General features: G+C 29.9%; 1 protein-coding gene across 1 annotated transcript; it reads left to right on the plus strand.

Moving 5' to 3' along the window:
• Positions 1-14,175: 14,175 nt before the first annotated feature.
• LOC123214025 (adenylate isopentenyltransferase-like) lies at positions 14,176-15,464 on the plus strand. The gene has a single exon (XM_044633710.1). The coding sequence runs from the start codon at positions 14,259-14,261 to the stop codon at positions 15,366-15,368; it is 1,110 nt and encodes a 369-aa protein (XP_044489645.1). The 5' UTR covers positions 14,176-14,258; the 3' UTR covers positions 15,369-15,464.
• Positions 15,465-21,767: the final 6,303 nt, after the last annotated feature.

Consider the following 21,767-nt stretch of genomic DNA (forward strand, 5'->3'; position numbering starts at 1 on the left):
TCGCTATCTCTCTTCGACTCTAAATACCAGGATTGTCAACAAACAATCCTCACCTCTCAGTTTAATTCAACTTCTTTATGCGTATGACCCATACACTCTCTATCAAATTGGTAGTGTCCAAATTCAAGTCAAATATGAACACAGACTAAGATTAACATCTAGCAAAGTATCATGGCCATCGGGACGATAGAATGTTCGTGGACATCTCTTAAGCTCTTACGATATTACAATTACATGCAATTCAATCTTTTTATGAACCGATATCTCTCGAGGCTAAGATATATAAATGTGTCTATCTTAGTGGAGATGAAGAAATGTCTTCGTCGGCTGATTTCGTTGGGCGATGATGGTTGTAAATAGTGCAGGACTGGGAGAAAAGCCGAGAAAGAGGGAGAACGCCGCTGGCAATAGTGGTTGAAAAAACTCTAAGGGAAAATGTTGATTTTTCAAACTTTGGATGAAAGGAAATTTATTAGATTTTTAAATTTTGAAAAGGGGGAATATGATAAAGGGGGAATATGATAAATTTTTAGTTTTTTTTTTAAAATATTTTAATAAATAACAGTTTTACCTCTGACAACAATAACAAAATTTATTAGACAAATAAGTATTTGAATTTTCGATAATTAGTAAGTAGAAAGTTGGGTTTGTATTAAACCTTGGGTGGGAAATAGTCATTTGGCCTTAAAAATAGATAACCAAACCCAGTTTAAGTGCATTTGGCAGTGGATGGAAGTGTGTAACCTTATAATAGTGGGATTTTAATGTTAGTTTTTAATAGTAAGAAGGTGCATCCTTATTAATCCTTAAAAAAAAAGGTATTAGTGTTAATTTAAAATGTGATTAATTTTTTTTAAATTTAACCAATGTAATATTGACACTTGAAAAGATAAAAGGTAAGAAATATTTAAAAAATAAAAGATTTATGAAATTAAAGTTGGTAACAAGTATCTGTAGCTTATTAAATAAAAAGGAAACTTTCTCATCACAAGCTCTTAAATAAGGAAGGAGTTTAATTGTAGCAAGGGCTAGAACTAGTAATTATAATTTATATTTAAAATTAGTTTAGAGTATTTTTATAATTTTGATAAAAATTAGTATAAATTGATAATTAATGTTTATATTAAGTTTGGTATTACTTTTGTCATTTCATTAAAAATGTCAAATTAATAATTTACAGAAAAAATAGATTTCTCAAATTTAAAAGATAAGAAATTATCATTTTATCAAATGATCGACAAAACCCGAAAACCTTAAAGGGATTGACAAAACTACTAAGATTATCAGGATATCTACTCATTCTTTTATCTTTCTTCAACTCTGAGCTCTCATTTATGCTATGTGTTTCTTTGAATGTATAAAATAAAATCATCACATTCCATGTTAACTCTCATCCCTTGATCAGCAAACAACACAAACGATGGCATTGGCAGAGAAAATGGTGATGCAGCTTCATCACAAATTAGCCTTCTGGATAGATGGGCGTAGCCCAAATTTAAGTTTTCCTATAGTACAGTCTGGCCCAAAGGTTTCCAAGGACTCCAAACAATTAAAGCCCCTAAGAACATGAAATTAAATTATGTAGTTATATTATTAAGGGTGAAACAAAATGATCTCCAGTTATATCTTTATCTCTAATCTAAGATCTGCTAATTTAGTTATCTGATAATATTGTCTGTCTCAATAGTAATATTGCTTATTATTCTAATGATATTAATCACTTGGTTAATTAACAATCCTTTAATTTTATTATACATCAACTTATATGAGTTTGAACTTGAACTAAGTATTATAAATTTGATTCGAGTTCAGATTGACTTTGAGGATCAAATCAAATCCATCCATATGTATTAAGAGTGTCTCAAAGAGTTTTCTTATATACTAAAAAGGAAAATTGTCATCTCATTTCCTTTTCTCATTAGTGTTGATCAAAGTAAACAAAACAACTATTATAAAATGTACCATCAAATGCAGAAAGGGTTGATTATGCTCATCCTTGAGAGATGGAAATGTCAAGTCGTCCAACTATTTTCAAAACCTAAGAATCTTTTATGGGCGGATAAGATTAACCCATATAAAGAAACTTGTATAAAGATATTTCAAATAAAATGCAAATTCTTTAAGACAAACTATGTCTTGTTTAGCTTAAAAATATACCTAAATTAAGCTGTAATGGTTTGCACATGACCTAATATATTTGTCTCACTTCTTGGTGCACGCATGCAGCCAAAAGCATGAGGATACATATGATGCTAAGTATTAAGTATAGTTTTTTTTTTTTTAATTTTGGTGAAGAAGAACTTTTTTTTTTTTAAGTTTAACCACCAAACCAATAAACTCCGAGAAAATTATACTTGCAATCTAATGGTAGAAGTTTTCACTTCAATATAAACGTATCAGAAAGTATTAGTATTTACACTAAATTCATTTCTTATAGTGTAGAGTCAAACATAGTTCTCTAACTCGACATTTGAGATTTTATATCTTAATAAGTTGTTTTACATATTATGTATATTTTACACCATCTATATAATATTTATAATAGGTAATTAATTAATTAGCTTTTAATCATTATTATAATTAAATTGATATTATTTTATATAAACGTCATGTAGTCTTAGTTAACTACCTAAACTCATAAACAAAAGCATAAAAACAATCGATTATCTCTTTCCATTTGACCTACCTAGCTTCCTCCGTGGGGCTCGCCTCCATTTTTTATGCGTAGTATATTTATATACAGTAGTTTTCAAGCTTTTTTATCTGCAAGTATATATGTATTATTAATTGATAAACACTACATGCTTTTAACTTTGTATGTATTAGGTTCACTTGTTTGAATAATATAAAGTGATTAAGATTTTCATAATTATGATTATGGCTAATTATTATTATATTAAGTATATATGTATAATTTAGGGTTTCAATCCCATCCGACATCCATAAGTCTCTTTCATTTGATCTCAATTCTCAACCATTCCAATTAAGCTTTAGTGGTAGTTACTATCAACATATGTATACACATTCTTAATTAAGACTCAACTTTTAATGCCGGCTGAATTTTATTTTAAGTTTAGAATTGCAACATCTCTAAACAAATCTTATATCCACAAAGTATATGAGAGATCTCATATCTCATATAGTTTGAGGATAATAAAATAAAACTAATTAAATAACTTCTGATTTTTCTAAACTGTTAAAAATATATTTTGGATTGTAAATTCTAATAACAAAATCATGATAAATTATACATTTAAAGTTGATAATATCTTCATAGTAAGTATGTTAGAATCGACTAAGACTTATTAAATAGAATAATATAATATATTTTAGATTTTTAAAGATGTATTTGATTCTGTATGTTTGAAAAGGATATAAACTAAATTTGTATATGGTATGAATGAATGACACTGAGATACAATTCACATGTAATAAGGGTTTGAATGATCAAAGTTCTTCGTATACAAACCTTAAACCTTAATACCAAACATTTTTGATAATTTGAAAGCTTATTTATTAAGAATTTGGGTAGATTTACACAAGTTTAAAGTATATATGTCATTCAAGTAATAAAAAAACCATAAATTCGGTGAGTCCTTAATATTAAATAAAATATAGCACCATTAATTATGTTTAAAAGGACTTATAACTACCACCTTTGAAGGAGGTGGTTCAAGTAAATAGAAAGAATGATGATTGAGGTTAGCACTTGTACAATTTGGCATTGGTTATTTGGAGGCCAAACTTCACAATCTTGAGTTCGGATTCCGCTATTTTACCATTAATTTACTAGCTATTGGGGCATATATATATAAACACTGAGAACTCCACCCAAGATGAATCGTCCATTCAAGATTGAATCAACTACATCGAATAAGATAATCTTTGAATCCAGTGACTGACCCTACAATTACTGAATCAGATAAATCATGAGTTTAATTTTGATATATCGTTAAAAAAAACTTGAATTCATACTATCTTATATATAAAATTTCTTTTTTTTATCACTCATATTACCACTAAGAGGTTATTGGGGCATTATATTGAGGAGGACTTCATGAGACAAAATTAAAAATAAGTAAAGCAATATCAATTCAAGAGTCAACAGCTTTTATAATTAGCAAAATTGTCGGCTGATTTTGTTGGCCAAAATGGGATTTGGTTCACGTTTCAATCTAGAAGAAAAACTTGGCTATAAATGATGAATGTTGTTACAAAGTTGATATTTATGGTTATTATATATTTTTTCAACAATTTGGCATGGGTCAATTTATAATATATGCTCTAATCGTATTGAGAGGATGAGGATTTCCGAATGTAAAAATACAAATTTGGTAAGAGATGTTTACTGATTACTAGTTTGGGTATAAAATGGAAAATGCCGCACATATATTATTTTATATTATCAGTGGAGTTATCATGAGTAATATGAGAGAAAGATTTGATCAATTAGGTAACAAGAAGATGTATGCAGGGGTGAAAAGATTTGTAGCTTAAACATGATGTTGTATTAAGTAATCGTTATGAAACTAAAAGAAAATTAACACAAAAATATGTACAAATACTCGATACATATATATTAATAATTACATGGAAAACCCAATACAGAACAAATTTCATTATAGATTAAAAAAAAAAAAAAAAAAAAGAGGTGATTTGTTTTATATGTTTGAGCTCTTACTCTTAACTCGCTCTATTCTGAGGTATACTCTTATTTATTTATTTACATATATTATAATATAACTTTTATATATAAATTCTAACGGATAGATACTTGATACTTACATTTGATTAGATTAACATGTGTAAAGGTTCTAACTATGATATTTACTTAAGTTTAATTAAAAAATGTGCATATTAGATGTAGTTAGACACGTCAATTAGGTCATACCAAATGGAGGTTCAGCCTAAAGCACAAAATTTAGGCCAAGCCCCGACACTGTAACGTGACGGGTCCAATCCATGGGCCTTCTAGACCAAGCCTTAAGCTTTAATATTAAGCTCATGTGTCAACCCAATCTGACCCGACACTGTTTAAAAAAATAAAAATAAAAAAATATATGTTCACAATTACTCTCTTATGCCACAAAGGCAGAAGCCTTCAATAGCTATTGACCTCTGGCCAATAGTCGTTGTTTAATTTTTTTTTTTCTTTGTATAAACCAATTCAACTTTTATTCATTTTAAATTTTATTTACAAATCTCTCAATCTTAATTTTTTCATTATATTTTTAATCTTATTTTCTCTCACTAACTTTTTTTAGTAACTATCTGAATTCGTAAATAATAATTATTTGCATTTATAATTTCGTTTTCATTTCAATTTTATCATTACAAAATATTAGAAATGGATCTAATATCAAATAAATTCAATCCATTTGAATATTATCATACTGACGCTGATGATATTATTAATGATGCAGAAGGTGGATGTTGAAGATGAGTAGATAAATGGTATGATATATATATTTTATTTATATTTGTAATTATATAATATGTAAATTAATTTATTTATACTATGTTATAAACTTTTAATATTTTTCATCATGTAACTATAGTATTCTTTTGCTACAAGTGAGATATTATAAATAAAATATTTAAGGTATTGTCCTCCGTTTTAATAATTGAAAAATAATTTGTGTTTAAAAAGTATAATTAAAATTAAAAAAAAAAAATTGTTTAAATGGCCCTTTGAAAATCCATAGGCCAACCTAGCCTAAAGCCTCAGTACTGTGTAAGCCTAGGGCCCAACCTGACATATGAGTCCGATGGGTTGAGCTGGAGCTAACTCGACCTAACTCATTGACATGTCTAGCTGTAGTGACCTAATTCTTCTACTATCACCGTAAATTTTTTAAAATTCATCTTTTTACATTCATACTTTCTGAATTCAAATACCTTTTACTGAATTTGAGTCATTACGACATATAAGTAAGTAATGTTATGCATGGAACATTGAACTTCAAAAATCATTTTCAGTGATGAATAAATTTATGTACATTGTTGTAATATATCATATCAATTTATAGTTTGCACATCAACGTCAAATGGAATAATAGTGTTATACATTATACAATTTGATGGAAAGCCGATTTGCTCTATTTAGAGTCAAGATGATTGATTGATTAAGTATTAAGAATGAGTCATTAAAACTCATCTCTAAATTTAAGATGTTGAAGATACATCATACATCATACATCATACATCATACATCATACATAGTTGTGAAGATTGGTAGAGGTTTTAGGGTTTAGAAAAAGCTTGCCAATTTTCCCACATCAATTAGGTTAATTTAAATACATATTAAAGCAAAATTATCTTCTATTTGGAATTACTCACTGGCAACATCATCAACCACCCTTTCCAATTTGATTTTATTTTTCATCAACTACTCATTCGGATGTTTCGTTTGATATAGAATTTATTATGGAACAATGACAAATCCAAAGGTAATAGAGCCTTAATTTTATAAAAATTTAGTTTATTATACCTAAAATATCAATATAATTATTAAAATTTACACTTACTCTCTTAATTAATATTTTATATTTTACTTTTATTTAACTTTAACCTAAATAAGTTTTAGCTATTGGTTTACCATTAATTTGAATTCCGAGTTTTTCTTAATGATTATTGTCTTTCAATTAAGTCAACTTAATTGAAAGCTAGAATCATTACATTCAAATCTTTATAAATCACCGTCAATTCGTACAATTTTTTTTCTCTATATTTCATTTTCTTCGAAATTAAAAGAGAAATCTCTGACTAAAATGAATTGACTAAATCATGCAGACATCATAATTTCAATCCAAAGCATAGACTTTATGTTCCAAAATTATGTCTCAAGTCTTATAAACGGAAAGATCCATCATCATCATCTAGGTTCATGAACTATCTTCTTATTATTATGCACTGCATAGCATCATAATCAGAGAAAAATAATTTGAATATTTTCAGCATCGGCATTGGAGATTTGAGTCTAAAATCTGAGTCATAAAGTCGCAATTAATAATTTCATCATCTCCTTCATCACCATATCTCCCTTAAAAAGAAAAGTTAAATGCAAATGTGTACAGATGAAGATTCCTCCAAGCAACTTTACGACTATTTAAGTCTTAAAACTTTTTGTAAATCAATCCAATTCTAGGCTTTAATTTGTTCTAACAAATATGTACATGTTGCAACAAGCATGCGCAAAGATTGATCCACTGAGTTTTTAAACACTAAATTTTCCAATTAGAAAAAGGATCGAGCCCCCCCCGCGTTACAAATGATTAATTTTTTCAAACATTGATTCAAAGATAATGATCAAATCAAAGGATAAGATTATTTCAGTATTCTGAACCTTTTCTTAATTTCCCACCAGCCCACCTTATGTATTTTCAAATTTGCTTTTGCGTGTTATTGGCTCTTGTCATTGTCTTCAGGATTTTCCAACTCTCTTCTTAATATCCCATGCTCAACACACTAAACTTGACCATGATTATATATAATATAATACTCCATTTATTTGTGCGCCTTTTCACTTAATTGTAGTTGGATTTGATTCGGATGAGTTTATTTAAATAAGACTTAATTTGCTATTAATTTAAAATTAACAAGCTGAATGTTCAATTCAATCTGAATGTTCAAATGAACTCGAAATCAACCAGCTTTTAAATCAAATTCAGTTCGTAGTAGGATAACCCCAACTCCTGTTCGGCAAAGATAAATATGCTTATGGTGAAAGCTTTTCTTTTTGGGTTAAAGTATGACAAGATTGATATGTGTTTCTAATTGATTGGTTATTAAGTTATTTGATGCGATTGACAAGGTATTGAAGTGACATAGTGATAAATATATATATATATATATATATATATATATATATATATATATATATATATATATATATATACACTGAATTAATTAATAAGATAATCAGAAGAAATCTCTTTGAAAATTATTGATGTGCTACTCATTTATATATATTTATATATATTGCTCTTCTCATGGAAGAATCTCGAGTTATTCATTCCAAAATATATATATTTTTGAAAATTATTGATGTTCAAGTTTTATCAAACTCTGGAGTGCAAACCATTTTGTGCATTTCACACATAGCATGATCTAACATTAGGAATACAAGTGATAGATAAGTTTCGACTTTTTTTTAATAATTTTGTTTTTTTTTTAATTTTCTTTTGGATCTTTATACCAATCTTTTATATAAATAAAGCTAATTTTGTGTTATATTAATAATTTAATTATTTTTGTTGACTTGAGTCTGTTACAATATTTTTATGCAACTCAATTAGATCGCATCCAATTTCAAATCAAACCCTTAATAATATTTGATTGACAAGTATAGTGCGGGTACTCTGTTTTCAAAAAGAAGATAGATTTCATCTCACATCATTATCGTGTTGAATATATATATGCAACTTTCAACCCCACCAATAATCCAAAATGACTAGCCAAGTAATTTGACTGGTGTTAAGTTTATTGGACTCTTGGTGCATAAACTATGTTAGAATATAAATTTGTTACAACTTTACATCGTTTATTCCAATTCTCGGACTAAAATTGTACGAAATCAAGCTTTGCCAAGCCAATCTTTCAACCATACATGTTCCACACTCATGACTCTTTGAATTTAATAGATTACTCAAGGAGGATACACCGACGGTTCAATTAAATATTTTTAAAGAACAATTGTTTCTAGAGAAAATGATTATTTTCCATCCAAGTTTTAGCTAAAATTTAATCACACCCACGATAGTTGAAAAACTTAAACTTTCACCCATGATCTAACTTCTATTAATTTTTTTTATTAGAAATAAGGGTAAAATAGTTATTTTACCATTTATATAAAGAAATGTAAAACTTGTTACTTTTCCCCCAGGTTTTAGAAACTAACAATTTCACTTTTGCTTAACGTTTTCAAAAACAGCAGTTTCAACCCCACTCTTCAACTTTAGCTTCAACATCTCTTCCGACTTCCTCCTTCCTCCAAGCCTATGGTAGGAGTTGTGACAAAAAGACGAAGATTTCTTCAATGAAGAGATGTCTCTTCGTCATTCAATGGTATGACGAAGAGACCTCTTTTTGTCTAATAGTGGTGCGATGAAGAGATGAAGGAGAAGTCGAAGAGGATGCTAGAAGGGATGTTGGAGGCTGAAGTTGAAGAGTAGGGATGAAACTGTTGTTTTTGAAAGTTATGGGGGGTGAATGAGTTTGAAAAATATGAAAACCCTAGGTTTGGAGGTAAAAATGTTATTTTTAAAGTTTGAAAGCTTTAAGTAAGGGTAAAATTGTTAGTTTCTAAAACCTGGAGGAAAAAGTAATAAGTTTTATATATTTTTAATATAAACAGTAAAATAATCATTTTTTTCTTACTTCTAATAGAAAAAGTTAACAGAAGTTGAGTTATAAATAGAAGTTTGGGTTTTTTAATTGTCGCAGATGTGATTTTCAATTTTAGCTAAAACTTGGGTGGGAAATAATCCTTTTCCCTTGTTTCTATGAAGAATAATAACATTTGGAGATATAAAAAATTCTTTTAGGGTTCAAGAAATAGACAAGGAGAAAAGGAGAGGGGGGAAACTGTGCTTGATATTTGTACTAAAAGTGGCTCATCAAATTACATGCATACAACGGAGCTTTCTTATTTATTCTAACGGTACCTCAAATTCTGTTATATGTTTAACTAAAAATGAATTAGCTTGGTTAACGTTTCAACTTGGTTGACTCCTCAATCAAACTTTTGTTTTTGAACATAATTGAATTATCAGACTTTCTTATTGAATGAACCAACTTTCATATTTTTATATTGAAAAAATTAAATTTTCTTTATTTTTAACTAAAAATACTAAATTAATCGTCTTACTTTTATCATAAAATAAAATAAATAATTTTAATTATGTTTGTTCTATATTTTCATAAGAAATATTGTAAATTTAGTTTATTTTATAAAAAATTGTGAAAGTTTGATTTCTTCATTATCCCTAATAGAACAAAAGTAACAAATCTCAATTTGACATCGCCGGTGTATTACAATGTATGGCTGGCTGATCAATAAAAGCATATGTAAAACATAATGTAAGAAGAAGATAATGTAGTGTGATGTGATGTGATGTGCATGCATGCGCCTTCTTTAAAAGAAAATTCGTGACTACGATATTAGTTATCGACTCTTTGCAGCCTTGGGATAATCCTTTCTTTATTTCACATCAATATAATCAGATAGATTAAAAGCTAAGCTTTCATGTAAGAAAAATGCATGATTGTGGCCGTGGAGGTGGACTAAAAGCCGCTGGAAATGCCTTATTCGTTCCTTTAAAGTGCAAAAATATTAGTCTGCAAAGATTTTCATATCTGCGTGACATTGAACATGTAGATAATCCGTACATAATAAAACAAATTCAATCTTAATCCAATAATGAATTACACGACATACTTTCTAAATTCGTAGAGTTTCTGAAATGCGGAAACAAATCTTCTATTCTCAAAATTTGTTAAAATGACGACTTTTAATGAATATGATTGATCCTCTTCTAAACGATGACTTTCAATACAAGTAAACGTGTGTTAAAGTTTTAACGAAGAAAACTATATAATACATATGAGATTATCAAATGGTCCAATAACAAAGTCTACATTGAACTATTTGCTTCAATCATAACCCATCATTTTAGGTTCTTCAGTCTTTCATTGAATTATTCAATCACCATATATAAGGATTGGCGATGAATTATATCGAAGAGCTGAAGTGCTCTACACCTTTCATTTATTGTCAATGTTTTCAATCAGTTGATTCGACACGTTTTCATTTACTTGTTAATGAAAACACGCGGCAGTGGTCGGAGCAGAAGTCTTGGGTGATGATGCTGAAATCTCACCTTCCAAATAGCTTTCCATTTCATTTTCATGGTTGATCCATCCACTTTGCATTCATATTTTTACTTCATAAATATGAATGCGGAGTCGTTTTGTATTTGCACAACAACTTCCCCATGATAGACTGCAATTTAGATAGCAATTTATTCACCTTTAGGAGAATAGAGAATTTAATTTTGTTTTAAACTAAATTCAATTTTAACATTTTCCAAGATAAATATACAAACAAAGAATACTTAATAAACTGAGGTATAAATATGAATACAAACATTGACATGTTATTACAAAATTTAACAATTTTGAATTATATATAAAATAAAACCTAATAATATAATAACACATTCTTTTTTTTACCCGTATTTGTATTTATTATTAGTATTATTCAAATAAATATTTTTGAGTGTAAATAATTCTTTTGGCACGAATAAGAAATATGAATTAAAGAAATTCATGTATTACATGATAGTGAAATTTATCAACTCCATTCTCACAATTTACTGCTAAATCATGGATTAGAGATCGAAGTTTCAAGTTGAATTTGGCTATCCATTCTATGGTTGGTTACAATAAATTATGTATATAAATTGAAAGATGTTGATATGATTTTCCATATACCAATCACAAGTATGCAATATGTAAGTCTTGTGTAAGAAATTATGATAATGATGATTGAAATTGTATGATATTTCCGTTAACCACTATATACAATGATTGTGTATGAGATAGTAGGTGAGATTTAGCACGAGTAAATAATAAATACGAGAGTATTTAATATAGTTTAACCCATTATTCAAGAGTTGATATCCATAATTATGTTATTTTTCACCATAAAACAAATTTATTAATATTGTTTATAAGGAAGTTATCTTTTAAAAAATTATTTTTTCTCTCATTTTTATCTAATGATCTCATAAATATTGAAGAGTTTAATTATTAAATGGAGTTCTCCTCATTGTCTTTCAATAATAAATTTTTTCTCCAAATTCTAATTTGATATACAAATAGATGACGTATTTGATCATTATTCTTATAATTTTGTTGAAAGAGAAGTTTTAACGAATAATATTGATAAACTTTACATACTAACTCATATAAATTGATATTAAATTTCATGTTAATACTTTAGTTTGAGACAAATTAAAGATCATCATTCATCAATAATTGAGAATATTTTTATTTCGTCATTATTATTATTATTATTTTTTTTTTGTGAAATTAAAATGATGATGAATGACAACTTTCCCACAAGGCATGAACATAATTAAATGTACATGTGAAATGTCGATTGCTTCTCATAACCAGATTAAAAATCAAGTTGGCCGAAGACAGCGATTAAACACTAGATTTCAATATGTTTCCCGACAAGATGCTTCTTCTTTCTCTTGCAAAACACAACCACTAAAAATGCTCCTATTTCTGAGGTTGCCAAAACACTACACACACAAACATGCATGTCCCTTAGAAAATCGAAATATTAATGCTCCACACTACATCTAAGCCTGATTAAATGACAAAGACATTAGGGGTGGGTTCGATTGAAATCAAGTTGAACTTAGAGCTGATTCATGTCCAATTTAAATCCATAATGTCTAACTTGAGTTTGTTCATATTGATATATAATGTCACCAAAAGGTTGTTAGAGCAATGAATGATATTATCGGAGAAATAAATGATTTCACCACATAGATATATAAACTAATTTTGATCTGAGCTATCAAGTTTCCAGGTGTCAATTGGGCCGAGCTGAGCCGAAGCCCAGAAAAATGACCTAGCCTAGTACTATAGCATGTTAGGCTTGGCCCATGGGCTTAGATACAAGGCCCGTGGGTTGGCATTGTTTACATAATATTTTAATTAATTAATTGATAGTTATAATATAAAAAATTAATAGGTTAACCCATAGACTAACCTATTTAAGGCCTAGTCTGACCTCGTATTTATTAAGTCGGATCGTGGGCCTTTACATCACATGGGTTATATTGGAGCCAACTCGACTTTGCCTATAGACACCTTTAACCAAGTTAAAACTCTAACTCAAAGATCAGTTTGTTTAAACAGAACAATGGATTTAAGTTGAGATAACTTGGATCGAATTCACCTCTAGTTGATACACTTTTATCTTTTTTTTATCTTTTATGATAGTAAGCATTAAAAATAAAATTCATTGAATATTCTTATAATTAAAACTATTAATTCTAAGAACGATAAAAATTTAACTAAATTATGTGATTAGGAATTGTTAGATAATATTATATTAATTAACTGAATTTCCACTCAATAAATAATCTATCTTTGTGATAGTATTTCATCTTTAAAAACTTTAAATCACTCTTTCCACAAGCATAACCATGAGAAAATATTCACTCCATTGTAAGATTACATTACTGTTTTAAATCGATCCCACAAGGTACAAGGTTAAGAAAAGACACCGCAAATCGGAGAGGGTGACGCGCACAAGGTGGGTGGGAGTCCCTGGTGCATGTTTGTGGCCAAGTTTGGGTGGACCCGACCAGCCCATGGGTGGACTCGGAGGTGCAGCATGGAAATGGGGGCATTTTAGCAACATTGCCATGATCAACAACCCCTCTAATGTTTCATAATGTTTTCCGTTGCATCGCACTCATAAATTATTTTAATTTTGTTTTTAATTCCTACTTATTTTACTGTATATTGATGAATTTTTTAGTCAAATCAATCTAAATTTGATAAAATATAAATATCTTTTGTATAATCTAATACAACTAATCAGACTATAGATAGACATTGATAAGTATTAAAAAAGTAATTCAAATTTACAAGTCATTGTCGACATTTCTCTAGATTTTGTGGTTTTACTCACTGTAACACAAGAACTCAAAACATTGGTATTGTTTTAAGAACATTGGTTGAGATTTTAGGGAAAGAGATGGGTAAGAAATTGAAGTGAAGTGGGGATTCATGGACTAAACCAAATTATATAATTTATTTTAAATATTAATCTATCTGCTTAATCACTAATCCTTTGAAAGCAAACAAACAAATAAATTAATTAATTAATAAATAAAATCCCATTTCTTTCTTAATAACACTAAATAAATAAAAGCAATATTATGTATACCTACTTTGGATACACAAATGTATACACACTCATATGTGTCATCATATGATTGGTTATTATTTTATTCTTAATTCAAAATCATCCAATCATATGATGATATATATAAATATGTACACATTTGTATACTTAAAGTGAGTACACATAATTTTATTGAATAAATAATACAACTTTATAGTTTGCTCACTGCCATTTCACTCCCCACCCCACGCAAGTTTGCTTCCCAAAAACATTTTCTCACAACATTTCTTCCTTCTCTCTCACAAACACACACTTCTCTTATGCTATGAAACTTGCATTTTCACCAACTACTTCTACTACCCACAACCAATTGCATTTTTCTTTCCTTAAACGACGGCGTTTACCCTCCAGAAGATCCTCCATGTTCACTCTCATGGCTGCTGCCTCTACCTCCACCACTTCCACTACTGCTCCCACCTTCCACCACCGCCGTAAAAGGGACAAGATCATCGTTATCATGGGCGCCACCGGCACCGGAAAATCTCGTCTTTCCATTGATCTCGCCACCAGGTATTTTCCCTCAGAAATCATCAACTCTGATAAAATGCAAGCCTACAAGGGTCTTGATATCACCACCAACAAGATTTCTCCGCATGAACGTCAAAACATTCCCCACCACTTTCTCGGCGAGTTCGACTCGCAGGATGGCGAGTTGACTCCCCTCGAGTTCCGCCACCTCGCTCACTTAACCATCTCCGATATTATCTCCCGTAAGAAAACACCCTTCATCGTCGGCGGCTCCAACTCCTTCATATATTCATTACTCGTAGAAGAGTACAACCCAAAGCTGGATGCTTTCGAAACTTTCAACTCGGTGAGTTCGAGCTTGAGATATAACTGTTGTTTTCTCTGGGTTGACTCGTCATTACCTGTTTTGTATGAATATCTAGACAAGAGAGTTGATGAAATGTTTGAGACGGGGATGTTCGAGGAGTTACAGGAGTATTTTCGCGAGTCAGAAGAGTTGAAATACTGCTTTAACTCAGTCAGGCGTACCGGATTAAGGAAGGCCATCGGATTGCCGGAGTTTGAGAAGTATTTCAGGGAGCACACGGCGGAGAAAGCAGAGAGCTTGAAGGGTAGACTAAGGTGGGATCAAGTGCGGCGAGGCGTATACGAGGAAGCAATAAGGGAGATAAAAGAGAACACACGTCAGCTAGTGAAGAGGCAGATAGGGAAAATAAAGAAACTGAGAGATGGAGGATGGGACCTACGGCGGTTGGACGCGACGGCGGCGTTCACGGCGTTGATGACGTGTACAAAGAAGGAAGAATGGAGAAGTGTTTGGGAGGAAGGGATATTAGAAGAAAGCAAGAAGATTGTGGAGAGGTTCTTGTTGGAGGAAGGGTCAGTTAATAAAATTGATTGGGGTTGAAATTTTCAATCTGAATATTATGCATAGAGTTAATATGAATTTTGATAGGAAATAGAAAGCAAACAGAGCTGTAATTTTTGGAAGTTATTTTGGCGTAAAGGCTATTTTTCGTATAAGTTTAAGTGTTATCTCAAAGTCAGACCTATAAGATTTAAAAAATCTAAAGTATCACTTATGATATAATTTTCATTAAAATTTTTTATTAAAGATAGAATTAAAATCATTATTTTATTAATAATATTTAAAAATTATAAATTTTATTATATTTTCCCCTCTAATTTTTTAAAACTAACAACTTTATATTGACCTAAAGTTTTTTAACTTTGAAAAGTTACATTTTCCTTATAATTTTTTTCTTCACCTTTTCGGTTACCATCTCTGATGCCGACGACCTCCCCTCCCCATCCTACCCTAAATGATTAGTTAACACAGGTAAACAAATCTGAGAGAGATTCTAGATCTCTTTGTCAACGCAGAGATATAGAATCTCTATATTAGAGATGAAAAGATTTGAAATCTCTTCGTTGTCGACGAATAGATTCAAAGCCTAAATTTTTTTATCGATAAAGAGATCTAAATCTCTTCATTGATGAAGAGATCTAAAACCCAGATTTCTTTGTCGATCAAGAGGCTTTATTATCGTCTTTTTTAGATCATTAGAAAAAACAGTCAGAGGGAAAAAAGAAAATTCTAAGATTTTGAGAGAAAAATATGATTTTTTAAAGTTAAAAAACTTTAAGAAGGGTGAAATATTAGTTTTTTAAACTTAAAAAAAAATATATAAAAAAATTTAACATTAATTGATTAATAGATGAGACTTCAAATTTTTTAAATTCTATAAATGTTACTTTGAGATAGCACCTCTCCTTGGGTGAGAAATTGTCCTTCAGCTTGTGTTTTTGCACAACAAATCAAAAATGGATGAGAAATGGGGACTGTTATGTGTTCACAATTAGAGTGTGTGTGTGTTGCGTTTTTGGTGAAAGTAATACAACAACAACAAAAGTTGGTTTTTGTTGTTTGGATTACACGTTTTTCAATGAACAATGAAATCTTTGTCCGGCCCATTAAACTATAATTAATATGTTTAATGTAGATTATTGCAGTTGAGTTAATTGGGATGGGTTCTGTTTAGATTAGTTGGGTTTGAATTTACCAGTTGACAGGATGAATTAAAATTAAGGTAGAGTTTTAATTTGGAAATTTGATTTATTTATTTTTTTAATAATATAATTTATTTTATTGATTATATTATTCAAATTAAATATGAACTCAAATCCAAATTAGTTTAATTCGAGCCTACCTCAACTTCTAGTATTAACTATACACATAAACAAACAAAACAATTTCAAGGGACAATGTTTTCCATGTTGTCCTTCAATTTAATTTAGGAGAACAAGATTCTGGTCCAAATCCTAGGTTTCAAATGCGCACATTGTTTCCGTATTTGTACCATGAAATTAGATTTTTGAGAATGACATTTATTCACTTTCAGATTCAACCTACCTATAAGTATTTGTCTATGAATCTTGTAAGAATTATCAAATCATTATTTATTATATATATATATATATATATATATATATATATTTATTAATTTGTCTGCATTTTGTTTTAATTATATAACTATAAGGCTTGCACGTAGGAGTCAATAACCAAAAATAAAATATGATTAGTTCTAATTAATTCTGGCTAACCGTGTTTAGGATCTTTCTTTGGATTTTATTTGATAGATATATGAAGACTAGGATTCTTTCTGTCTATCATTTTCTCTAATAACAATAATACTACTACTACTTGTTTATTTCTTAATTCAATCTTAATTCAACTAACATTTGTTAAACATATTAAAATGATCTATCTATCTATCTATCTATGCATCGAAGCCTGAAATTTAAAAATATAGAATATAAAACTAACCTTTCGTCATTGCTAACTAAATCGTTTCCAAATTATCCGATTCTCACAAATGATGGTACATGCCAACCAACGATGAACAACCATCTTGTGTTTGCATGTGGTTCAAACTAATTTCTAAGACAATTCCAAAAACTTTTGTAACGAAAAGAGATGAGACAAATTAGCAGTAGCATTATCTGAAAAATTTCCAAATAAATATAGATAATTATGTGGACAAAATTGAATGCATAATCTGCAGAAACCAGAGGCAGGCAATAATTAATAGAATTTTTGGTGTAGGTTTCCATCATATTCAAAGTCTTTAAATTTTTCCATAGCTTCGATATGTGAAAAATGATAGACCACTTTCCTGAAGAAGGAAAGCTAGAGCTAAAATTATTGACGACTTTCCCTGTGCTTTGACACATCTGTTTCATCCAGCTCATAAATTTTGATGAGACTGAACTGAAATTGATGATCGCGAATTAAAATGACAACGAAAGAAAGCTACCTTTGAAACTATCAAAATTTCAGCAAATGTTGAATGCTCTTCGAACATACAGAAAAGCTAAGAGCTAGTGGTTGACATTCATTGGAGCGTCCATATAAATAAGTTGATTATGTGTTAACTCTCTCCTTATACTTAGGCAAAAACTAATACCTATACTAATCAATAGCATTTAGAAACATGATGGTGATGGTTTTGATACAAAATGATACGAATATCAGGAAAACTACATCCCAAAATAGTTTTTAAGATTAAAGAGTTTAAAAACATATAAATCTCATACATACTTTTCGATAAAAAGTCCAAATATTATACCCTACATTTTGAATCATAACATGAGTTCAAAGAAAGAAAATTAATTATACATTAAGTTTTCTTTTAACCTAACTAACTTAATGTGGCTGCCATTTTTTCCCTCAACTATAATTAATTATAAGGTAATATAATATAATACAACTCCATTTCTTCAAGTACTTGTTAATTTATATCGTTATCAAGAATTAATCACTCATTTATTTGAATATATTACATCTCCCTTGATCTCTAAACACTTTCTATATTACTTAAAACTTTTCATTTTCGATTTATAGACTGGATGAACCTCAATGACAAATACTGATTCCTATATGAACTTGATTGTATTTCGGGTTTGAGTTAATCAATGAACAAAATGCAATCCTCGAAGCTTAAAAATATATATAGAGTTAGTGCAGAAGTTAGGTTGGTTGGTGCATCAGTGCATGTGCATTGAAATTAAAAGAAAAAATTGAAGACATGATTATTGTTATTGGGATGTGCGTGTACAGATGGATCAACAAAGGCTAATTGTATATGATAATTACCCACACACTTGTGTTTGCATATTCATGGACAAAACCGCCAACTCAAACACCACCATACGAATTAAAATACACAACTAGCTCTTTGTGTCTTCATGCTGCTTGCTTGCTTGCTTCATGAAGTAGCAAAGATGAACACTCTCACCAGCTCTCGAAAATAAATAAAAATATGTAAGATATGGAATAATTTATGGAAATGGAAAAAGGAAGCGTATAACAATATATAAGAAACAACTTTTGATCTCATGATTATAGAATATCTGTAGTAAAATTTGTTTCTAGTTCTGAGTGCATCTATTAGAATGAAGAAATGGGTTTTGCTTTTCACTTCCTTTTCACTGAAAATGTTTGGAAAATGATGAATCTAAAGTTGCAGAATAATACCATGGCAACTCTAAAGTCATTCTGAACTTATTATTATGATATAAATTAAAATATATGTGAACACAGGGCCCCATTATAGGCACGAGCTGGTTTTACAGAAGCAACTGCTGCTGCTACTGCTGCAAGCTCTTGAGAGTGTCAATTGAAAAATTGATTATGATTAAAGAAATATATAAATACAATCTGTTGAAATAAGTGACTCTTTATGTCTCACATCTATTAATTTAATCTCTTTGTATTTACCAAAGGCTATAAATAGAGGCCTTGGTTTTAGTTTAAAATCATCCCTAAGACAGTTGTAGTCAGATACAATTGTATTAAGAGAATCTTATTACTAGAGATCTCTAATAGTTTATTTTTCTTTGTAACTATTTTTTGAGATAGTAAAAATAGTCAGTGACGCCAAGGACATAAGTACATTTATCGAACCTCGTAAATACTTGTGTTCTCTTTTTTTTATTTTTCTGTATTTTATTTTCTGTTTTAATTATTTATTATATTCAATAGCATAGAAGTTGTGTTTTATATTTCCATTGTACAACACAATCAAATACAGAAACGGAATAATGGAAAGTTTAGCCATATATGTTAATGGGAGATCCAAGATGGAGCTAAAAAGAGTGAAAGACAAAATCATCGATATGCGAGTTCCCTCAGCCTTCTGAATCATCACGCTCACACATTATATTTTTAACATAAAACCTGCACCAATGGAACTAGAAGTCTATAAGGGACCGAACTTCATCTTTAATTATAGCTAGGACAATTATTGTTATCAAATTATACCTATCTATTGTATAAAAGTTTTTTCCTTTTGAATTTAGGGATGGCAACTAGGCAAGGGGATGGATACCCTAAACCTTGTCTTCACTCCTACAAGAGAGATCTACGAGAATAATTGAAAAACAATAAAATTTATATTACATCTCAAAATATATTTATAATAATTCAAAACTTTAAAATATAATTTAATATTTAATAGTTTAAAGGATATGTGAGAGAGGAGACGAACCGAATAGAGAATAATCTGTCATATCGTGTTCTTAACTGCATGGATTTTAGTAAACCCTGTCATCATCCTTTTTTATCAATAAGTCTAAGACTTCGTTTAGAGGATTAAATTGAAATCCCTCTTTGAATTTGATATAGAAAATGAATATTGATATTAAAATGAAAAAGGAAGGCTTGCTTAGAATATTTATAAAACATTAATTAGGTGATTAGATGATGGAATTGAAGAAGGAGGTTGGGGAGAGGAGGCATGGCTGGCAACCGAGAATGGAGTGAGTCAGTGCGCGTGCCGTGAAGCTCTGCGCATGATCCTATATAACAGAGCCAGCCTTTGAAGAATTATAAAATTATAGGGGGAAGTTGATGTTCCAAGTTTCATAGACTGCTGTGAATTTATAATTTCCCCACTGATTTTTCCGAGCACAATGGCAAACAATGTGGGTCTCGGAAAACTGCATGCCAGAATTTTTTTCCTTAATTAATCCAAGTTTTTCGAGAATGATGTTGTTGCTTTGTTAGGTACATGTCTCTTGCAATTGATTATTCATTTTTTAATTGTAGGTGGTAATTTGTTTCATAAATTAAATACTTTTTTGTGAAAAGTAATAAACCTCTAAGTTAAAATATAGTTAAATTTACGAGGGTATTTGAACTTAGTTTGAACAAAGATTAACTTAAAATCAATTTGAATCTAAAACAATAAATAATATTACTTAAAAAGGAAAAAAGAAAGAGTTATCAAAAAAGAAAAAAATTATTCTAATTTATCAGTACGTCGAAGAAGAAGAAAAAAAATATCGGTGAGAAAAACTCTAGTACGATGATATTGGCAAACCGAGAGGGTTCGAGCCGGTATAATGAATCTCACCCATCAAAAAGTAAACATGAATATGTTATAGGAATGTTTTAGAATGAGATTTTTTTAAGCATTTCAAAAGCCTTATATCTTTGTCAACCCAAAACTTCATACCATAGTTTTTATTGGGCTACAATCTAAAATTCAATTCCATAACTTCGCCATGGCCCATGATACTGTTGGTTTCAGCCTCTTTTGTTTGCACGTAAGCTAATCTGGTCTCTCATCAAATTGGTCCCCGAAATCTGTCCAATTCGAGCTAAGCTTGTTCAATTTTACTACTATTTCTTGTTAATAAATTTAGGAACATAAGTTAAGATACAAATAATGAGGTTTGGCTTAAAAACACTTCTCCGTCTCTTGATAACATAAATAACAATTTTTCATCCATAAATCTCACTTAAATATTTAAAACATTATAATAAATATTTGAAATTTTGCATTTTAATCCCTATAATCCACTAGAAATGCTAATTGTCGAAGACCTCATTCAGCAATGTTATAATCTCATTGTTACCATGAGTTTCAACCCCCACCACCCTCTCTCTTATCACATCAAAACTGTTGTTGATGGCTCTTTCATTCAATTAAGTCATTGATGACTTGATCGAGAGGAGTTGTTGACAATAGCTTTGATGACGGTAGGAGAGAGGGTTTTAAGAGTCAAAACTCATGATAAAAAAGAGGAAGAAAAATGCTGGTACAAGAGAGAGGGTGGACTGAGGGATTGGGACTTTGGGGTGGGCTATTAAAGAAAGGGAAGTGGTAGGGGCCAACTAGGGGTCCAATATAGAAGAGGATGAAAGTGAAAGGAAAGAAAAAGAAATTAAGCAAGTTTTTATGTAAATTAGGTATCTATACCTATATGGTTTTTTTTCTTTATTTTTGTTACTTTGGGGCAA

The sequence above is a fragment of the Mangifera indica genome, chromosome 4 (assembly GCF_011075055.1).
Source record: "Mangifera indica cultivar Alphonso chromosome 4, CATAS_Mindica_2.1, whole genome shotgun sequence".
In the NCBI taxonomy this organism is placed as follows: Eukaryota; Viridiplantae; Streptophyta; class Magnoliopsida; order Sapindales; family Anacardiaceae; genus Mangifera; species Mangifera indica.

Excerpts from the sequence above, each read along its gene's own strand:
- LOC123214025 (XM_044633710.1), top strand. The coding sequence starts at position 14,259 with ATGAAACTTGCATTTTCACCAACTACTTCTACTACCCACAACCAATTG.